Genomic DNA, 14845 nt, shown 5'->3' on the forward strand with positions numbered 1-14845 from the left:
GGCCCTGTGTGAAAAAGTAATTGCCCCCTTGTTAAAAAATAACCTAACTGTGGTGTATCACACCTGAGTTCAATTTCCGTAGCCACCCCCAGGCCTGATTAGTGCCACACCTGTTTCAATCAAGAAATCACTTAAATAGGAGCTGCCTGACACAGAGAAGTAGACCAAAAGCACCTCAAAAGCTAGACATCATGCCAAGATCCAAAGAAATTCAGGAACAAATGAGAACAGAAGTAATTGAGATCTATCAGTCTGGTAAAGGTTATAAAGCCATTTCTCAAGCTTTGGGACTCCAGCAAACCACAGTGAGAGCCATTATCCACAAATGGCAAAAACATGGAACAGTGGTGAACCTTCCCAGGAGTGGCCAGCCGACCAAAATTACCCCAAGAGCGCAGAGACGACTCATCCGAGAGGTCACAAAAGACCCCAGGACAACGTCTAAAGAACTGCAGGCCTCACTTGCCTCAATTAAGGTCAGTGTTCACGACTCCACCATAAGAAAGAGACTGGGCAAAAACGGCCTGCATGGTAGATGTCCAAGACGCAAACCACTGTTAAGCAAAAAGAACATTAGGGCTCGTCTCAATTTTGCTAAGAAACATCTCAATGATTGCCAAGACTTTTGGGAAAATACCTTGTGGACTGATGAGACAAAAGTTGAACTTTTTGGAAGGCAAATGTCCCGTTACATCTGTCGTAAAAGGAACACAGCATTTCAGAAAAAGAACATCATACCAACAGTAAAATATGGTGGTGGTAGTGTGATGGTCTGGGGTTGTTTTGCTGCTTCAGGACCTGGAAGGCTTGCTGTGATAGATGGAACCATGAATTCTACTGTCTACCAAAAAATCCTGAAGGAGAATGTCCGGCCATCTGTTCGTCAACTCAAGCTGAAGCGATCTTGGGTGCTGCAACAGGACAATGACCCAAAACACACCAGCAAATCCACCTCTGAATGGCTGAAGAAAAACAAAATGAAGACTTTGGAGTGGCCTAGTCAAAGTCCTGACCTGAATCCAATTGAGATGCTATGGCATGACCTTAAAAAGGCGGTTCATGCTAGAAAACCCTCAAATAAAGCTGAATTACAACAATTCTGCAAAGATGAGTGGGCCAAAATTCCTCCAGAGCGCTGTAAAAGACTCATTGCAAGTTATCGCAAACGCTTGATTGCAGTTATTGCTGCTAAGGGTGGCCCAACCAGTTATTAGGTTCAGGGGGCAATTACTTTTTCACACAGGGCCATGTAGGTTTGGATTTTTTTTTCTCCCTAAATAATAAACACCATCATTTAAAAACTGCATTTTGTGTTTACTTGTGTTATATTTGACTAATGGTTAAATGTGTTTGATGATCAGAAACATTTTGTGTGACAAACATGCAAAAGAATAAGAAATCAGGAAGGGGGCAAATAGTTTTTCACACCACTGTAAGCCAGGGAACACACCTGGGCTGAAACATGACAATAACAGCACAAAAGCTTGTGTAACGTAACATAACTAAGCATAACATGACGTACCACTCAAACGCCCTCAGTCCAGTTCAGGGTCACGGGGCACAACGGCCTGTCCCAGCAGCACTAGCCACAAGGACAGCAGATGTGGTGCCAGTTCAGGCCGGTGTGTGAGGTACAATGAACTGAATTAGCCTCCCAGGGCATGTAGGACATCCCAACACACCCAGCCTACCTGGAAAGGGCTCTCTCTTTGAACTGCCTTTCCCAGAGTTTCTTCCATTTTTTTCCCCTACTAGGGTTTTTTTGGGAGGTTTTTTTTTTTGTCTTCTTAGAGAGTCAAGGCTGGGGGGCTGTCAAGAGGCAGGGCCTGTTAAAGCCCATTGTGATTTTGGGCTATACAAAAACAAATTGTATTGTATTGTAGTGTAAAGAACTACGTGCCACAAGGCAACATGAAGTTGAAGTAGCAACAAAAATGACAACTTAACTATTTTTTGTTTGCAGGTTCGGTAAAATCGTAACTCAGCAGAGACTAACTTTGATCATACGGCTTCACCAAGAGTGTATATTGTAATGAACACTTTTCTATCGTGTGTTACACTGATTTCATTTTCAACCGCGTGATATGTTTTGTTTTAGCGTCCCATATGACTTTACGTACATCATTTAAACATCATGTTCTCAAACTCACTCAATGTGGTTTCAGGGTCACCATGAGAGCCAGCACCTCCATCAACAGCCATGGACACAAGGCAGGAGACACGTCCATCGTAGGGTCCTCTCACACTGGCCAGTTTGGTAAGTGCGCCAGATCCTTTTTAGATGTTTGATTCATGGAAAAAATATTAATAGTAACAAAAGTCAGGTTGAGGTTCACGTTTTTAGACTTGTCTTGATGGCCACAAGGTGGCACTACAGGTGTACCGTTTTTTTTTTTGTTTTTTTGTAGGTAACATTATTCAGAAGAATTCATGGAGTAGTTAAACTGACTAAGCTTATTACAAAATGGATGGGCGGATGTTTGAATACCCCATTAGACTGGCGCCCCGTCCAGGTTTGGCTCCTACTTTGTGGCCAGTGTTGCTCTTCGCGCCCGTCTAGTGGACTCGGAACTGGGATGGCCAATTCATTAGAAACTGATACACATAAATGTACTGTTTTAACAAATGAATAAATATGCATTGGCCAGCTGTGAAAGTAGGCTCCACACAGATGTGGGAAAAGATGAAGAAGAATTTAAAGTGGTGTGTAAATCTAAACATACATATTTGTAATGTCTTTAATTCATTGAGCGACTGATGTGAGAATTTCAGGAACATCAAATGAGCTAATTGCTAATTTTGACTGTAGTTCTAAATGAAAATATTGCCATGGAAGTAAGACTAAATGCTGCTATAAGTTCTTACTAAATTTAATTTAAGACACATTATTTGTCGATTTTCGTTCATACTTGGAAATCGATCAAATAGAAATCATTTTCAATGTACACGACCAATTCTTAGAGGTAACAGCCACTGCCGCAGTTTGTTAGAATGGAAGTAGGAAGGCGGCTTTTAGACTTTTAGAAATGAATGTAAAGCGCCTGACGTCCACGGCGCTATAAACGTAAAACAATGTCTGGTGGACCTCGAAGGGTAGGGGCAGTGAAGTGGGCGACCTCCAGGGCTAAGTATGCCGGTAGATGAAGCGGAGCTCAAGTGACACTGCGAAAACTTCCACCAGACGCAATGTCCGGGGGTCGAGACAAAGGGGGGCTGGGGCGTGGGGGGTCATTTCCTACAGCTGGGTGTGTTATCCGCGCTTAGATTTTTCTCCAAGGATTTCGCAGCGTGCAGGAGGACCAAACGAGCGGACCACTGGAGCCCGCCGGCGGTGCCACTCCGTGAGTTTGGGCAACTCCGACTGGCATCGGCTAGTCAAGACTTCTAAATAACTGCGTGTTTGTCACATTAAAAGTCATTCGAAATAACCTTTGCACCAGACATGCGACAGCAGCAGATCGGTGATGATGATGATGGGCTGGGGGTATTGAGGGAATGGGGTATTTACTCATTTGACCCGAGTGGGCAAAGTCATAGATACGCATTCTGTGTAATAAAAGGACTAAAATGACGTCGAAACTTAGGAAAGGCACTATATTAGGCATTCACTATTATTATATTATAGATAATCATATTATAGATAAAATATAGACAGACAGACAATGTGAAAGACATTATATAGATAGAATACAAACACTATATAATCGCTAGATTAGACACTCTACAACAGAATAATCGAGATCGATATGAAAGGACTATAGATAGATAGATAGATAGATAGATAGATAGATAGAAGTGAAAGGCACTCCATAATTGGGTGACAATAGAAAATGCGCTCCATAAGAGTGAGTCTTTCTTACAGAAATGCCCAGACTTATCTTTAAGGAGTGGCACTCTATGATGCCAGGGTGCGGATCCCGTCTGCGGGCACGGACGCTCCTTCCCCCACTTTGACATCGGTCACGAGCCCCCGGGTCGGGTTAGGCCACGCCAGCGTGACGGCGGGTTGCAGCAGCTCGCCGAGTTCCCGAACAGGGCGGCAAGTTTGAAGACAGCGCGCCGCTTTCCTCCCGCTTCCCGACTCCCGCCTGCAATCCCCCGCGTCGCTAGCGCGTGACGTCACCGGGCGGCGAGTGTCTCATCAACAACTCAGCTGAGAGCAGACGGAGGAGCGCAGGCAAGCAGGGAGGGAGGAAAAAGCTACTCGGTCCCTTTAAGGGAGGGACTGCCACTTGTCCGGATATTTTCTTTTTTTTAATGTTGGACTCGTCTTGGGGGATCCAGTGTGCATTTGAAGGCGTTTGCTCACTCGCGAATCCAACAAACGGGGGAGGAGAGAGAGCGAGAAAGAAAGAAAATGGAGTTAGAGGACGGAGTGGTGTACCAGGACGACCCGGGGACAGCGGCGATGATGTCGGAACGGGTCTCGGGCCTGGCTAGCTCCATCTACCGCGAGTTCGAGCGGCTCATCGGCAAGTACGACGAGGACGTGGTGAAAGAGCTCATGCCCCTGGTGGTGGCCGTGCTGGAGAACCTCGACTCGGTGTTTGCCGAGAACCAGGAGCACGAAGTGGAGCTGGAACTGCTCAAGGAGGACAACGAGCAGCTAATCACCCAGTACGAGCGGGAGGAAGCGTTGAGGAAGCATGCTGAGGAGGTGAGTGGGCCGGGCCGGGAGGTGCTAGCTAGGCCGACCTGGAGCAGCTGCTCTTTTGACTCGCACTGGCGAGATCGCGGGCGCTGGGTTGCTTCCAAAGAGCGAGACCGAAGATGCGTCCACGCGCGGCGTCTGTTTATTATTGAACCCTGACGTGATTTGTTCTGTTTATTAGCAGTTCCAGAGTCGGAAGCCACGAATGCTGCGTCCGGTGGTCGAACCCGTGTTGCCGGCTTTCCACTCTGATCTCCTTCCTAGCACGCAGGGGTCCCGACCTCTTAATATTCGAGTCGAGCCGCGACGTGTTGCGCTGGTGCCGCAAGAAGGGCTGAGACGATGCTAGTGAAAAAGTCCACAGTGTGAAATAGAAAAAGGACGACCTCCTCGGCCAGTGCAGCAGCAAGTCGAGGCGACCAATTAACCGGACAGACGTCTGCAGTCGGTCCGTAGGACGTACATTTAAATGGCCGGGAACAGAAAGTAATTTAGGCATCAGCTGATCGTGACAAGATGAAACTCCGAACCCATTTTTAGATATGACGGCAGAATAAAAAAACGACGAAGAATTAAACAGACGGCGTTCACATTTGCTCAAAATATCCAGTAGGCACTCTCGTCGCCTTTTAGTCATTGGGACGCCCCAGGTGATGAAGGACAGAAGTTTGCTCGGGTGTATCAACTCTCAAAAGTTTCTTTTAAGTCGCTTAATTTCATCCCATTTTCATGTCCAAACATTAAAATATTGCAGTTGTCGCCATCCATCCATTTTCTAAGCCTACTTAGCCAGGGCAGGGTCGCGGATTCAGCTGGAGCCTATCCCTGCAATCAATGGGCACAGGCAGGAGCAACCCCTGGGTATCGCAGAGTGAACACACACAGGACATATATATATATATATAATTTTTTATAAGTTTTTAACAAGTTAAGACACTCTTAACAATTTAACACTGCCAATCCAGCTAACCTGTGTGTCTCTCGAATGTGAACATAAAACATTAGAAATTTGATTCAGGCCGTTTGTCACTTGTTTGTTTAGCTAATGGCCAAGCTGTCAGATCACTCTTAAAGGTTGTCCAGGTTTCTGCTTCAACTCCATGTCTCTGAACTTTGTTCCAGATTTCCACAGGTTTCTGTATGCAGAAGTGCTTCCTGCCATCAGTCCTAAATGCACTTGCCCTTAGTCTCCACTAGGTGTCCTCGAGTATGTGATGCACTGTTCTGCTGGATCTTCTTTGTCAATCAATGCCTTTAAGGTGTTGAAGACCTGGAAGTGCAGTCTCCTCTGCTTGAGAGTAAACAGGTTTAATTCTCTGAGTGTGTCACAGTACAACGGCGGAGTGATGGCTCTGAGGCTAGGGATCTGCACTGGCAATCAGAAGGTTGCCTGTTCAAATCCCATAAATGCCAAAAGGGACTCTGCTATGTTGAGCCCTTGAGCAAGGCCCTTAACCTGCAATTGCTGAGCGCTTTGAGTAGTGAGAAAAGCGCAATATAAATGCAAAGAATTATTATTATTATTACAACATGTCCTTTAACATCCTGGGATGCACTTGGTTGTTCTCCTCTGCTCAGCTTCAGTCGCTGCCATGTTGTTCATGTTGGTTGGTGTCCTGAACTGCACACCGCTCTCCGGATGTGTTCTAACTAGTGAATTATATATATATAGTCTGAGCAGAACATCATTTTATTTGCCTTTTTAATCGTTTCTGTACATTGCTTAGATGAATAAATGCTTTGTCAACATAGACCCCTAAATCTTTTTCAGAGGTTGCTTCCTGTAGCTTGTGGTCTCCCAGCCCATATTTATAATTGATGTTCCTGTTGCCCACGTGTGTGGCACTTTGCACTGCTCTACATTTAAACTGCATTCTTCAAGTGTCTGGCCAGTTGTGATGCTTGTCCAAGTCTTTTCAGCCACGGAGAGAACATGCAAACTCCACACAGGCCTGCCAACCCCCCGTAGTCACCAATGACTTGACATCGCTGCTCCGTGAGGCTGACCGCTGCATTTGGCAGGTTAGTGCGGTTTACTGTTATTTAAGACTTTAAGTTCCGGCAGGGGTTGTGGTGCGGTGAGTTTGGATTTGTTGTAAAACTGATGTAAGTTTCTGGGTTGCTGTTCAGTGCCCACCACTGAGTGACCCTGAGTGAGATGCTTAACCTTTATAAAAAGAACTGTTACCTGGAAAGCACCCTGCGAAGGTGTTCCCTTATGGAAAGGCATCATAGGACACAACTTCCTTGAAGACTGACAACAGCAGGCATCGCCCTATGTAGATAGTAATGAGTAACTTTGATGCATTTTGGGCTGAGTCGTTGGGTGGTCTTTTGGCCATGGGACCCCACAAGTTTACTTTCCCCATCATCCGTGCCGGCTGTGATTTCTTTGCTTTCCTCTCCCCTTTGGCCTTTTGTCCATAGTGGATATTTTCAGACTGGACGCTGACTTTTGCGTCTGTAACTTTTCTTTTGTAATTCGTCTTCTCTTGTTTGGTGAGCACTCTGAGCTGCACTTCTGTGTTAACGTGCTGTAGAAGTCAAGTGTAGACGTATCGTTTGATCTGCTGGGTGGTGCAGTGCTTAGCGGAGCTGGAGATCAAACCCCTCGCCTTTTCCTGTCTTTGTGGGGGGTTTCGCTCGCACATCACATGGTGGCTGTGTCTTCAAGTTTAGTGGTCACTCTGAATTTGTGCTCTCATGACTGGACCCCGTGATGGATGGCTGGATGTAAGTTAGTTTGTGAATGTTATCTGCTGCGCTTGTCGTATATTTAATTTTCATGTGGCGTCTTCCTTTTATTATTACTTTATTTGTTTTTTTTGTGCCAGTGTGCTGAGCAGGTTACTACATAACAAGTTGTATTGAATTCTTTGTACAGGCCTTATTTCACTGAAGGGGACCATATAGGCCGATTACTTCTTCTTTCGGCTGCTCCCATTAGGGGTCGCCACAGTGGATCATCTTGTTCCGTATCTTTCTGTCCTCATCGTCTTGTTCTGTCACACCTGTCACCTTCATGTCCTCTCTCACCACATCCATAAACCTTCTCTGAGACCTTCATCTCCTCCTCTTCCCTGGCAGCTCTATCCTTAGCATCCTTCTCCCAATATACCCAGCATCTCTCCTCTGCACATGTCCAAACCAACACAATCTCGCCTCTCTGATTTTTGCCTCCCAACCATCCAACTTGAGTTGACCGTCTAATGTCCTCGTTTCTAATTCTGTCTATCCTCATCACACCCAATGCAAATCTTAGCATCTTTAACTTTGCCACCTCCAGCTCTGTCTCCTGTGCCACCGTCTCCAACCCATATAACATAGCTGGTCTCACTACCGTCCTGTAGACCTTCCCTTTCACTCTTGCTGATAACCGTCTGTCACAAATCACTCCTGACACTCTTCTCCACCCTGCCTGCACTCTCTTTTTCACTTCTCTTCCACAATCCCCATTGCTCTGTACTGTTGATCCCAAGTATTTAAACTCCTCCACCTTCACCAACTCTACTCCCTGCATCCTCACCACTCCACTGACCTCCCTCTCATTCACACACATGTATTCTGTCTTGTTCCTACTGACCTTCATTCCTCTCCTCTCATATCTCCACCTTTCCAGGGTCTCCTCAACCTGCTCCCTACTCTCACTACAGATCACAATGTCATCAGCAAACATCACAGTCCACGGGGACTCCTGTCTGATCTCGTCTGTCAACCTGTCCATCACAATTGCCAATAAGAAAGGGCTCAGAGCCGATCCCTGATGTAATCCCACCTCCGTCACTCCTACCGCAGACCTCACCACAGTCACACTTTCCTCGTACATATCCTGTACAACTCTTACGTACTTTTCTGCCACTCCCGATTTCCTCATAGAATACCACAGTTCCTCATGAGGCACCCTGTCATGTGCTTTCGCAGGTCCACAAAGACGCAATGCGACTCCTTCTGGCCTTCTCTAAACTTCTCCATCAACACCCTCAGAGCAAACATCTCATCTGTCGCGCTCTTTCTTGGCATGAAACTATCCTGCTGTTCACTAATCATCACCTCACTTCTTAACTGAGCTTCCACTACTCTTTCCCGTAACTTCATGCTGTGGCTCATCAATTTTATCCCCCTGTAGTTAGTGTAGTCCTGCACACCCCCCTTATTCTTAAATATCGGCCCACCAGTGCATTTCTTCTCCACTCCTCAGGCATCATCTCACTTTCCAAGATTCCATTAAACAATCTGGTTAAAAACTCCACTGCCATCTCTCCTAAACACCTCCATGCTTCCATAGGTATGTCATCTGGACCAATGGCATTTCCATTTTTCATCCTCTTCCTCGCTGTCCTTACTTCCTCCTTGCTAATCCGTTGCACTTCCTGATTCACTATCTCCACATCATCCAACCTCTTCTCTCTCTCGTTGTCTTCATTCATCAGCCTCTCAAAGTACTCTTTCCATCTGCTCAACACACTCTCCTCACTTGTGAGTATGTTTCCATCTTTATCCTTTATCACCCTAACCTGCTGCTCCTCTTTCTCTGCTCTGCCCCCCTCTGTGTAGCCCACAGGTCCTTTTCTCTCTCCTTAGTGTCCAACCTCTCATACAACTCATCATACACCTTTTCTTTAGCCTTCACCACCTCTCTCTCCACCTTGCGTCTTATCTCCTGGTACTCTTGTCTACTTTCTGCATCTCTCTGACTATCCCACTTCTTCTTCACCGTCCTCTTCCTCTGTATACTGTCCTGTATTTCCTCATTCCACCACCAGGTTTCCTTTTCCTCCTTCCTCTTTCCAGATGTCACGCCGAGCACCCTTCTTGCTGTCACCCTTACTACATCTGCTGTAGTTTCCCAGCTGTCTGGTGACTCTTCACTACCACCCAGTGCCTGTCTCACCTCCTCCCTAAACTCAACCTTGCAGTCTTTCTTTTTCAACTTCCACCATTTGATCCTTGGCTCTGCCCTCAGTCTCCTCCTCTTCTTGATCTCCAACGTCATCCTACAGACCACCATCCTATGCTGTCTAACTACACTTCCCCATGCCACCACTTTGCAGTCTTCAATCTCCTTCAGATCAAGTCTTCTGCATAGGATGTCATCTACCTGTGTGCATCTTCCTCCACTCTTGTACGTCACCCTGTGTTCCTCCCTCTTCTTAAAATACGTATTCACCACAGCCATGTCCATCCTTTTGGCAAAATCCACTGTCCTCTGACCTTCTTCATTCCTCTCCTTGACATCATACCTACCCATCACCTCCTCGTCTCCTCTGTTCCCTTCACCAACATGCCCATTGAAATCCGCTCCAATCACCACTTTCTGTTCCTTGGGTACACTGTTCATCACTTCATCCAACTCGCTCCAAAAGCCTTCTTTCTCACCCATCGCACACCCAACTTGTGGTGCATATGCACTAACAACATTCATCATCATACCTCCAATTTCCAGCTTCATAATCATCACTCTGCCTGACACTCTTTTTACCTCCAGGACACTCTTGACCTACTGCACCTTCAGAATAACTCCTTCTCCATTTCTCGTCCTATCCACACCATAATAGAACAATTTGAATCCCCCTCTGATCCACCAGGCCTTACTCCCCTTCCATTTAGTCTCACAATATATCAACCTTCCTTCTCACCATATCATCTGCTAACTCTCTCCCCTTACCTGTCATACTGCCAACATTCAAAGTTCCTACCCTCAGTTCCACTCTCTTTACCTTCCTCCTCTCCTTCTGCCTCTGGACATGTCTCCCCCTCTTCTTCTTCTTCTTTCGCCAACAGTAGCCCAATTTCCGCAGGCACCCTGTTGGCTAACAGTACTGGTGGCAGTCGTTGTTAACCCGGGGCTCGACCGATCCGGTATGGAAATTTGTACTGTTGTCCGCATATTGATTTGGCAAAATTTTACACCGGATGCCCTTCCTGACGTAACCCTCCCCATTTATCCGGGCTTGTGTTTAGGACTGGCACGAAGAAACACACTGGTTTGTGCATCCCCTGTGGCCTATATAGGCCAATTACTGTAGAACTGAAAACCAGCCGGTGGTGTCATTTTACTGTGACTGTTTAAAAAGTTTCAGGGGGGCCGAGATAAACGGGCATTTGGCATAGAAAGCTGGTCCCGCACAGTCTCAAAGAGCCCCACATCAGTTTAGTTTTATATAGCGCCTTGCACAGCCTGAAAAGGTGTCTTATAAATCAGAGTGCAGCTCATCAGCCCGACTCTGTTTTCTGCACAAGGTTTTTTTTTTTTTTTGTGCCCATATTTGCCCTGTCCAGTTCCAATAGACACACTGGCACAGGAACATTAACTCTTATACTGTGGGTACACTTGCGGGGCTTGCACTCGTCTCAGTGTTTGTACTTGGTGCGTTACTGTTTCATGTTAGTGCTGCGGCCGCGGAGTTTCCTTTTGAGAATATCTGTGGGGTCATATTAGCTGCATAATGTCTTTCAGGCTATCTGTTATATAGTGCCTTTCATATTACCACCTCATCATATAATTGGTCTATTATAAAGTGAACTTCAAATGGCTTCTTCATGAAGTAACGACTTTCACATGACCAATTAATTACAAAATGCCTCTGAGACTCTCTGCTATCTAGTGAGTGTAACGTAATCACTTCTCTGATGCGATTGGTCTGTTTTATACAGGGTGGTCCAGATCTAATTATGCAATTATTGCATTGCGTTGCATTAAAAGTTGCATAGTTAGATCTGGACCACCCTATAGTGCCTTACACATAACCTATAAATGACAGTGTCATTCACATAACCTGTTTGTTGACACGATTGCTCTGTTATATAGTGCCTTTCACGTAAACTCTTTGTTTATTATGTAGTGCTTTCCACACCCTATATAATATGGTGCCCTTCATATTTATTTCTGCTGTCTGTTTTCTATAGCGCCCTTCATTTCTGTCCATCGAGGCAGACTTATGAATATAAAAGAGGTGATTGGTCGTATCTTTTATATCGATGTACCATTTATATAGCACCTTCCATCTCTGTCTTTTTAACTGCCTGTCAATAACACCAGCTCCGGGTTAAAGGCATGGAAATGCGTAGAGCCTGGCGATGTCCTGGCGTAAAGTCAGTCCGTCATTCTTTATGTGGTCCCCTTCAGCGTTTACACCACTCTATAAATGACATTAACATTCTCAGACCTCGTAACAGTGGGGCGAGGCAGGAACCAAATCCGGAAAGGACCACCAGTCCATCGCATCTCAAGCATACACATCCACACACAACACTGGAGGGTGTTAAGTAACTGTGCGCACACACATACACACACCTCTTTGGGAGGTCAGGACGCTGGATCTGTAAGGCAGGTGCCAGCCTCTGTGCCACCGCGCCGCCCCACATCAGAGGAGCGAGATGAAATGTAATGATGAGCATGCCTGGTAAACTGTAAAGAGACCCCCTGGGGGAGTCCACACAAGTGAGGATGAGCTTGAGGAGACTTTGGACCAGTCACGAGCCGTCCAGACTAGCTCTGAACTTGTGGGGGTCTCGATGATTAGGGTGGCAGAGTGAAGCAGTACGGTTTGGTTTTAATGTGATGACAAGTCCAAGAAGATGATCAGAAAGCTGGTGGCCACACCTTTGTGGCCTTCTGATTTCATTTCCAGGGTTATTTGTAGAGTGGTGACCTTGTGTTGAAATAAACAAAAAGGTTAGTGCATTGGCGATTCAAAATTGTCCCTAGTGTGTGTGTGCTTGGGGTGTGTGTGTGTGTGTATGCGCCCTGCCTGAGGTTTGTTTACTGCCTTGCGCCCTGTGTTGGCTGGGATTGGCTCCAGTGGACCCCCGTGACCCTGTAGTTAGGATATAGCGGGTTGGATAATGGATGGATAGATGGTTAGAAAATGAGTGAGTGCTCCTCATACGGTCGAGAGGGCACACATTCTGGGTGGCGTACCTCATTTTACTTGAGTTTGGAAAGGACAGCGTGGTGCCTCAGTGCCTATTGAGGTTGCTTTCATGACTCCAGAGACTTGTGTCCAGTCTTGGTTGATGGACCAGTGCAGGGCTGGCATCCCAGTCCTTGCCTCATGCCTGATGTGGCACCTGTGGATGGGTAAGTGTGGGTTCTGGCAATGTGAGTGTGTTCTGTACTCCTCTGGTCTGAACTGCGAAGTTGTCTGCTGCTATTTCTCTCTGACCTTTTGTGTGCTTCGCCTGCTGTTGTCCTAACAAGTCACTAATGTAGCTGACATCTTGAGTGAGTGCCATGTTCTGTTTAGTTGTGCACGGGCATCGGGAGGACTGGCTGCGTTCAGTTTCCTCCAATGGTTCCAGCTGCTTGTGCTGAGATTCCGATCATGGCTGCCTTTTGAGTTTTGCTGTCATGTGAGAAACTTGGCCGCACTTTCCTATTCAGAGCGTCTTCATATTTGCCAGCAAACGTCTACATTGTGTCCCATGCCAACCCCCCCCCCAATCCCCCCACCCACCCCCAGTTTTAACTTGCCATTTTGTATTTTGCTTGCTTGTGAAGATCTGAATGTTTAAACCAAACCCGCCACCTGGACTCTGTGTGGCAGCGTGTGCCGGTTCTTCCTGTGCCCGTGTGGGGTCTTCCCTTTTCTTTCCATATCGCTGGGACGAGCTGCTCAGATTGATTGTCAATGTTGGGTAGATGCGTGTGTGGGGGCTTCCCATCTTGAATTGGTTCCTTCTCTTCCCGAGTTCAGGCTGAGATTGATGCTGCCAAGAACGTGCACTCTGGCAGCAAGGAGGACTTGTAGATTCATTTCTGCTTGTTTTGTGTAGCATTCTGGCACCATGGTTAGTGCTGCCACCTCTTGGCTCTCGGTGCCACTGGACCCCTGTCCTGTCTGGGTGGGCTTTTTTGTTTCCGGTGTGTGTTCGGTTTATTGGGGAGCTGATGCGGGAGTGTGCCATGATCAAGACTGGCATCCTGTCCAGGGCTGGCAATGGCCTTGTGCCCAATGCTGCTAGAGGAGGCTGAATTGGACAACATACCAAAAGTACAGACAACTTGTGAATTGGAGGGGAAGTGGCAAATACCTGACAGCAAAGTGCTGTGAATGTCATGGATTATGAGATTGAAAAATAAAATACATTCTTAAATAGAGATGATGATGATGATGAAAACATAAAACCCTTGTGTTGGGTACCGGAGAGCACAGCCAAATCTGAGGGTGCTGTCTTATGTTTTGTCTGACAGTCGGGTGGTACGGTGGTCGGCTCAGCTGCCTCTCAGATCAGATGTCTGGAGTTTGACTTCCATGTCACATCTGCGTGGCTTTGCCCTCCGGTACTCCGGGTTTGCTGCAACCTCCACAGAGTACCAGCTGGTGAATTGAAGTGATGACCTGCACTGGACTGGCACCTCATCTGGGGTGGTGCATTTGTAACACCAGCTGCAGCTGGGTAGGCTGTGGCCCCCCTCGGCCCTGGATTGGGTTCGGGGGCTAGAGAAGGTTTTGCTGCGTTTTAATGACCGCATTACAGCGGAGTCCAGGGATTGTGGCGGCCCGTCTGCGTTGCTTGTCGTGTTAAACTTCTGTTGAGGTCTGCAGCAGTGCACTTCATGACTGGTAAGTAAGGGTATTTATTTGGTAGTTTTGTTATATGGTGCCTTTCATGTTAAACACATTTGTAAATGTTCTTTCTGTCTTTGAATTGTTTGATGCAGTGCTCTTCAAATGAAACACTGTTGTCGATTCTTTCTTTTATTAAACTGTGCCTTTTTATATTAAGCATTTTTGTAGTTTTATTATATAGTGCCTTTTAAGCATTTCTATGCGTGTTTTGTTATATGGTACCTTTCACGTGAAGCACTTCTTTATTTTTTTCTTGTTTTTTTATTGGTCCTTTATCTCTCTCTCTCGTGCTTTGTCTTTTACACTAGACAGTTTTTAGGTTCTTTTTATTATATAGTGCCTTTCCTATTAAGTACTTTTGTGTCTATTCTGTTTAATTGTATCGGGCCATATTCAGTTTCTTTCTTTCTACACCCAGAGGTTCTACTTCAGCACAATTTCAGGTGGGTTCCTGTGCAGTTTTCAGACCCCTTCTACTGTTGCAGCCTTTGGTAAAATCGTTTAATTTTTTTTCTCCTCATTAAGCAATTCTTAATACCCAAAAAGGACAAAAAGAAAACAGGATTTTAGATTTCTTTCCCAAACGTATTAAAAATCAAAACCTGAAAATCCCACTGACACA

General features: G+C 46.1%; 2 protein-coding genes across 8 annotated transcripts in view; one reads left to right on the top strand and one right to left on the bottom strand.

Annotated features, from left to right (window-relative positions):
• The window catches only part of mbtd1 (mbt domain containing 1), a 62495-nt gene extending 60215 nt beyond the window's left edge, over window positions 1–2280 (bottom strand). Inside the window, exon 1 of the mRNA XM_051918799.1 lies at window positions 2151–2280. The gene's annotated coding sequence lies outside the window, so the exon portion shown is untranslated. The remainder of the gene's footprint in view (window positions 1–2150) is intronic.
• Window positions 2281–4145: 1865 nt separating this feature from the next.
• LOC114664291 (C-Jun-amino-terminal kinase-interacting protein 4-like) overlaps window positions 4146–14845 on the top strand; it is a 109059-nt gene continuing 98359 nt past the window's right edge. For 4 of the 7 annotated variants that reach the window (XM_051918788.1, XM_051918789.1, XM_028818339.2 and 1 more), the window contains exon 1: window positions 4147–4657. In XM_051918788.1, coding sequence (XP_051774748.1) covers window positions 4358–4657 — 300 coding nt within the window. In that variant the 5' untranslated portion in view covers window positions 4147–4357. Of the gene's footprint in view, window positions 4658–14845 lie in introns of all 7 variants that reach the window. The other 3 variants (XM_051918786.1, XM_028818335.2, XM_051918787.1) reach the window with 1 other exon arrangement.

Source organism: Erpetoichthys calabaricus, chromosome 14 (assembly GCF_900747795.2).
Source record: "Erpetoichthys calabaricus chromosome 14, fErpCal1.3, whole genome shotgun sequence".
Taxonomy (NCBI): Eukaryota; Metazoa; Chordata; class Cladistia; order Polypteriformes; family Polypteridae; genus Erpetoichthys; species Erpetoichthys calabaricus.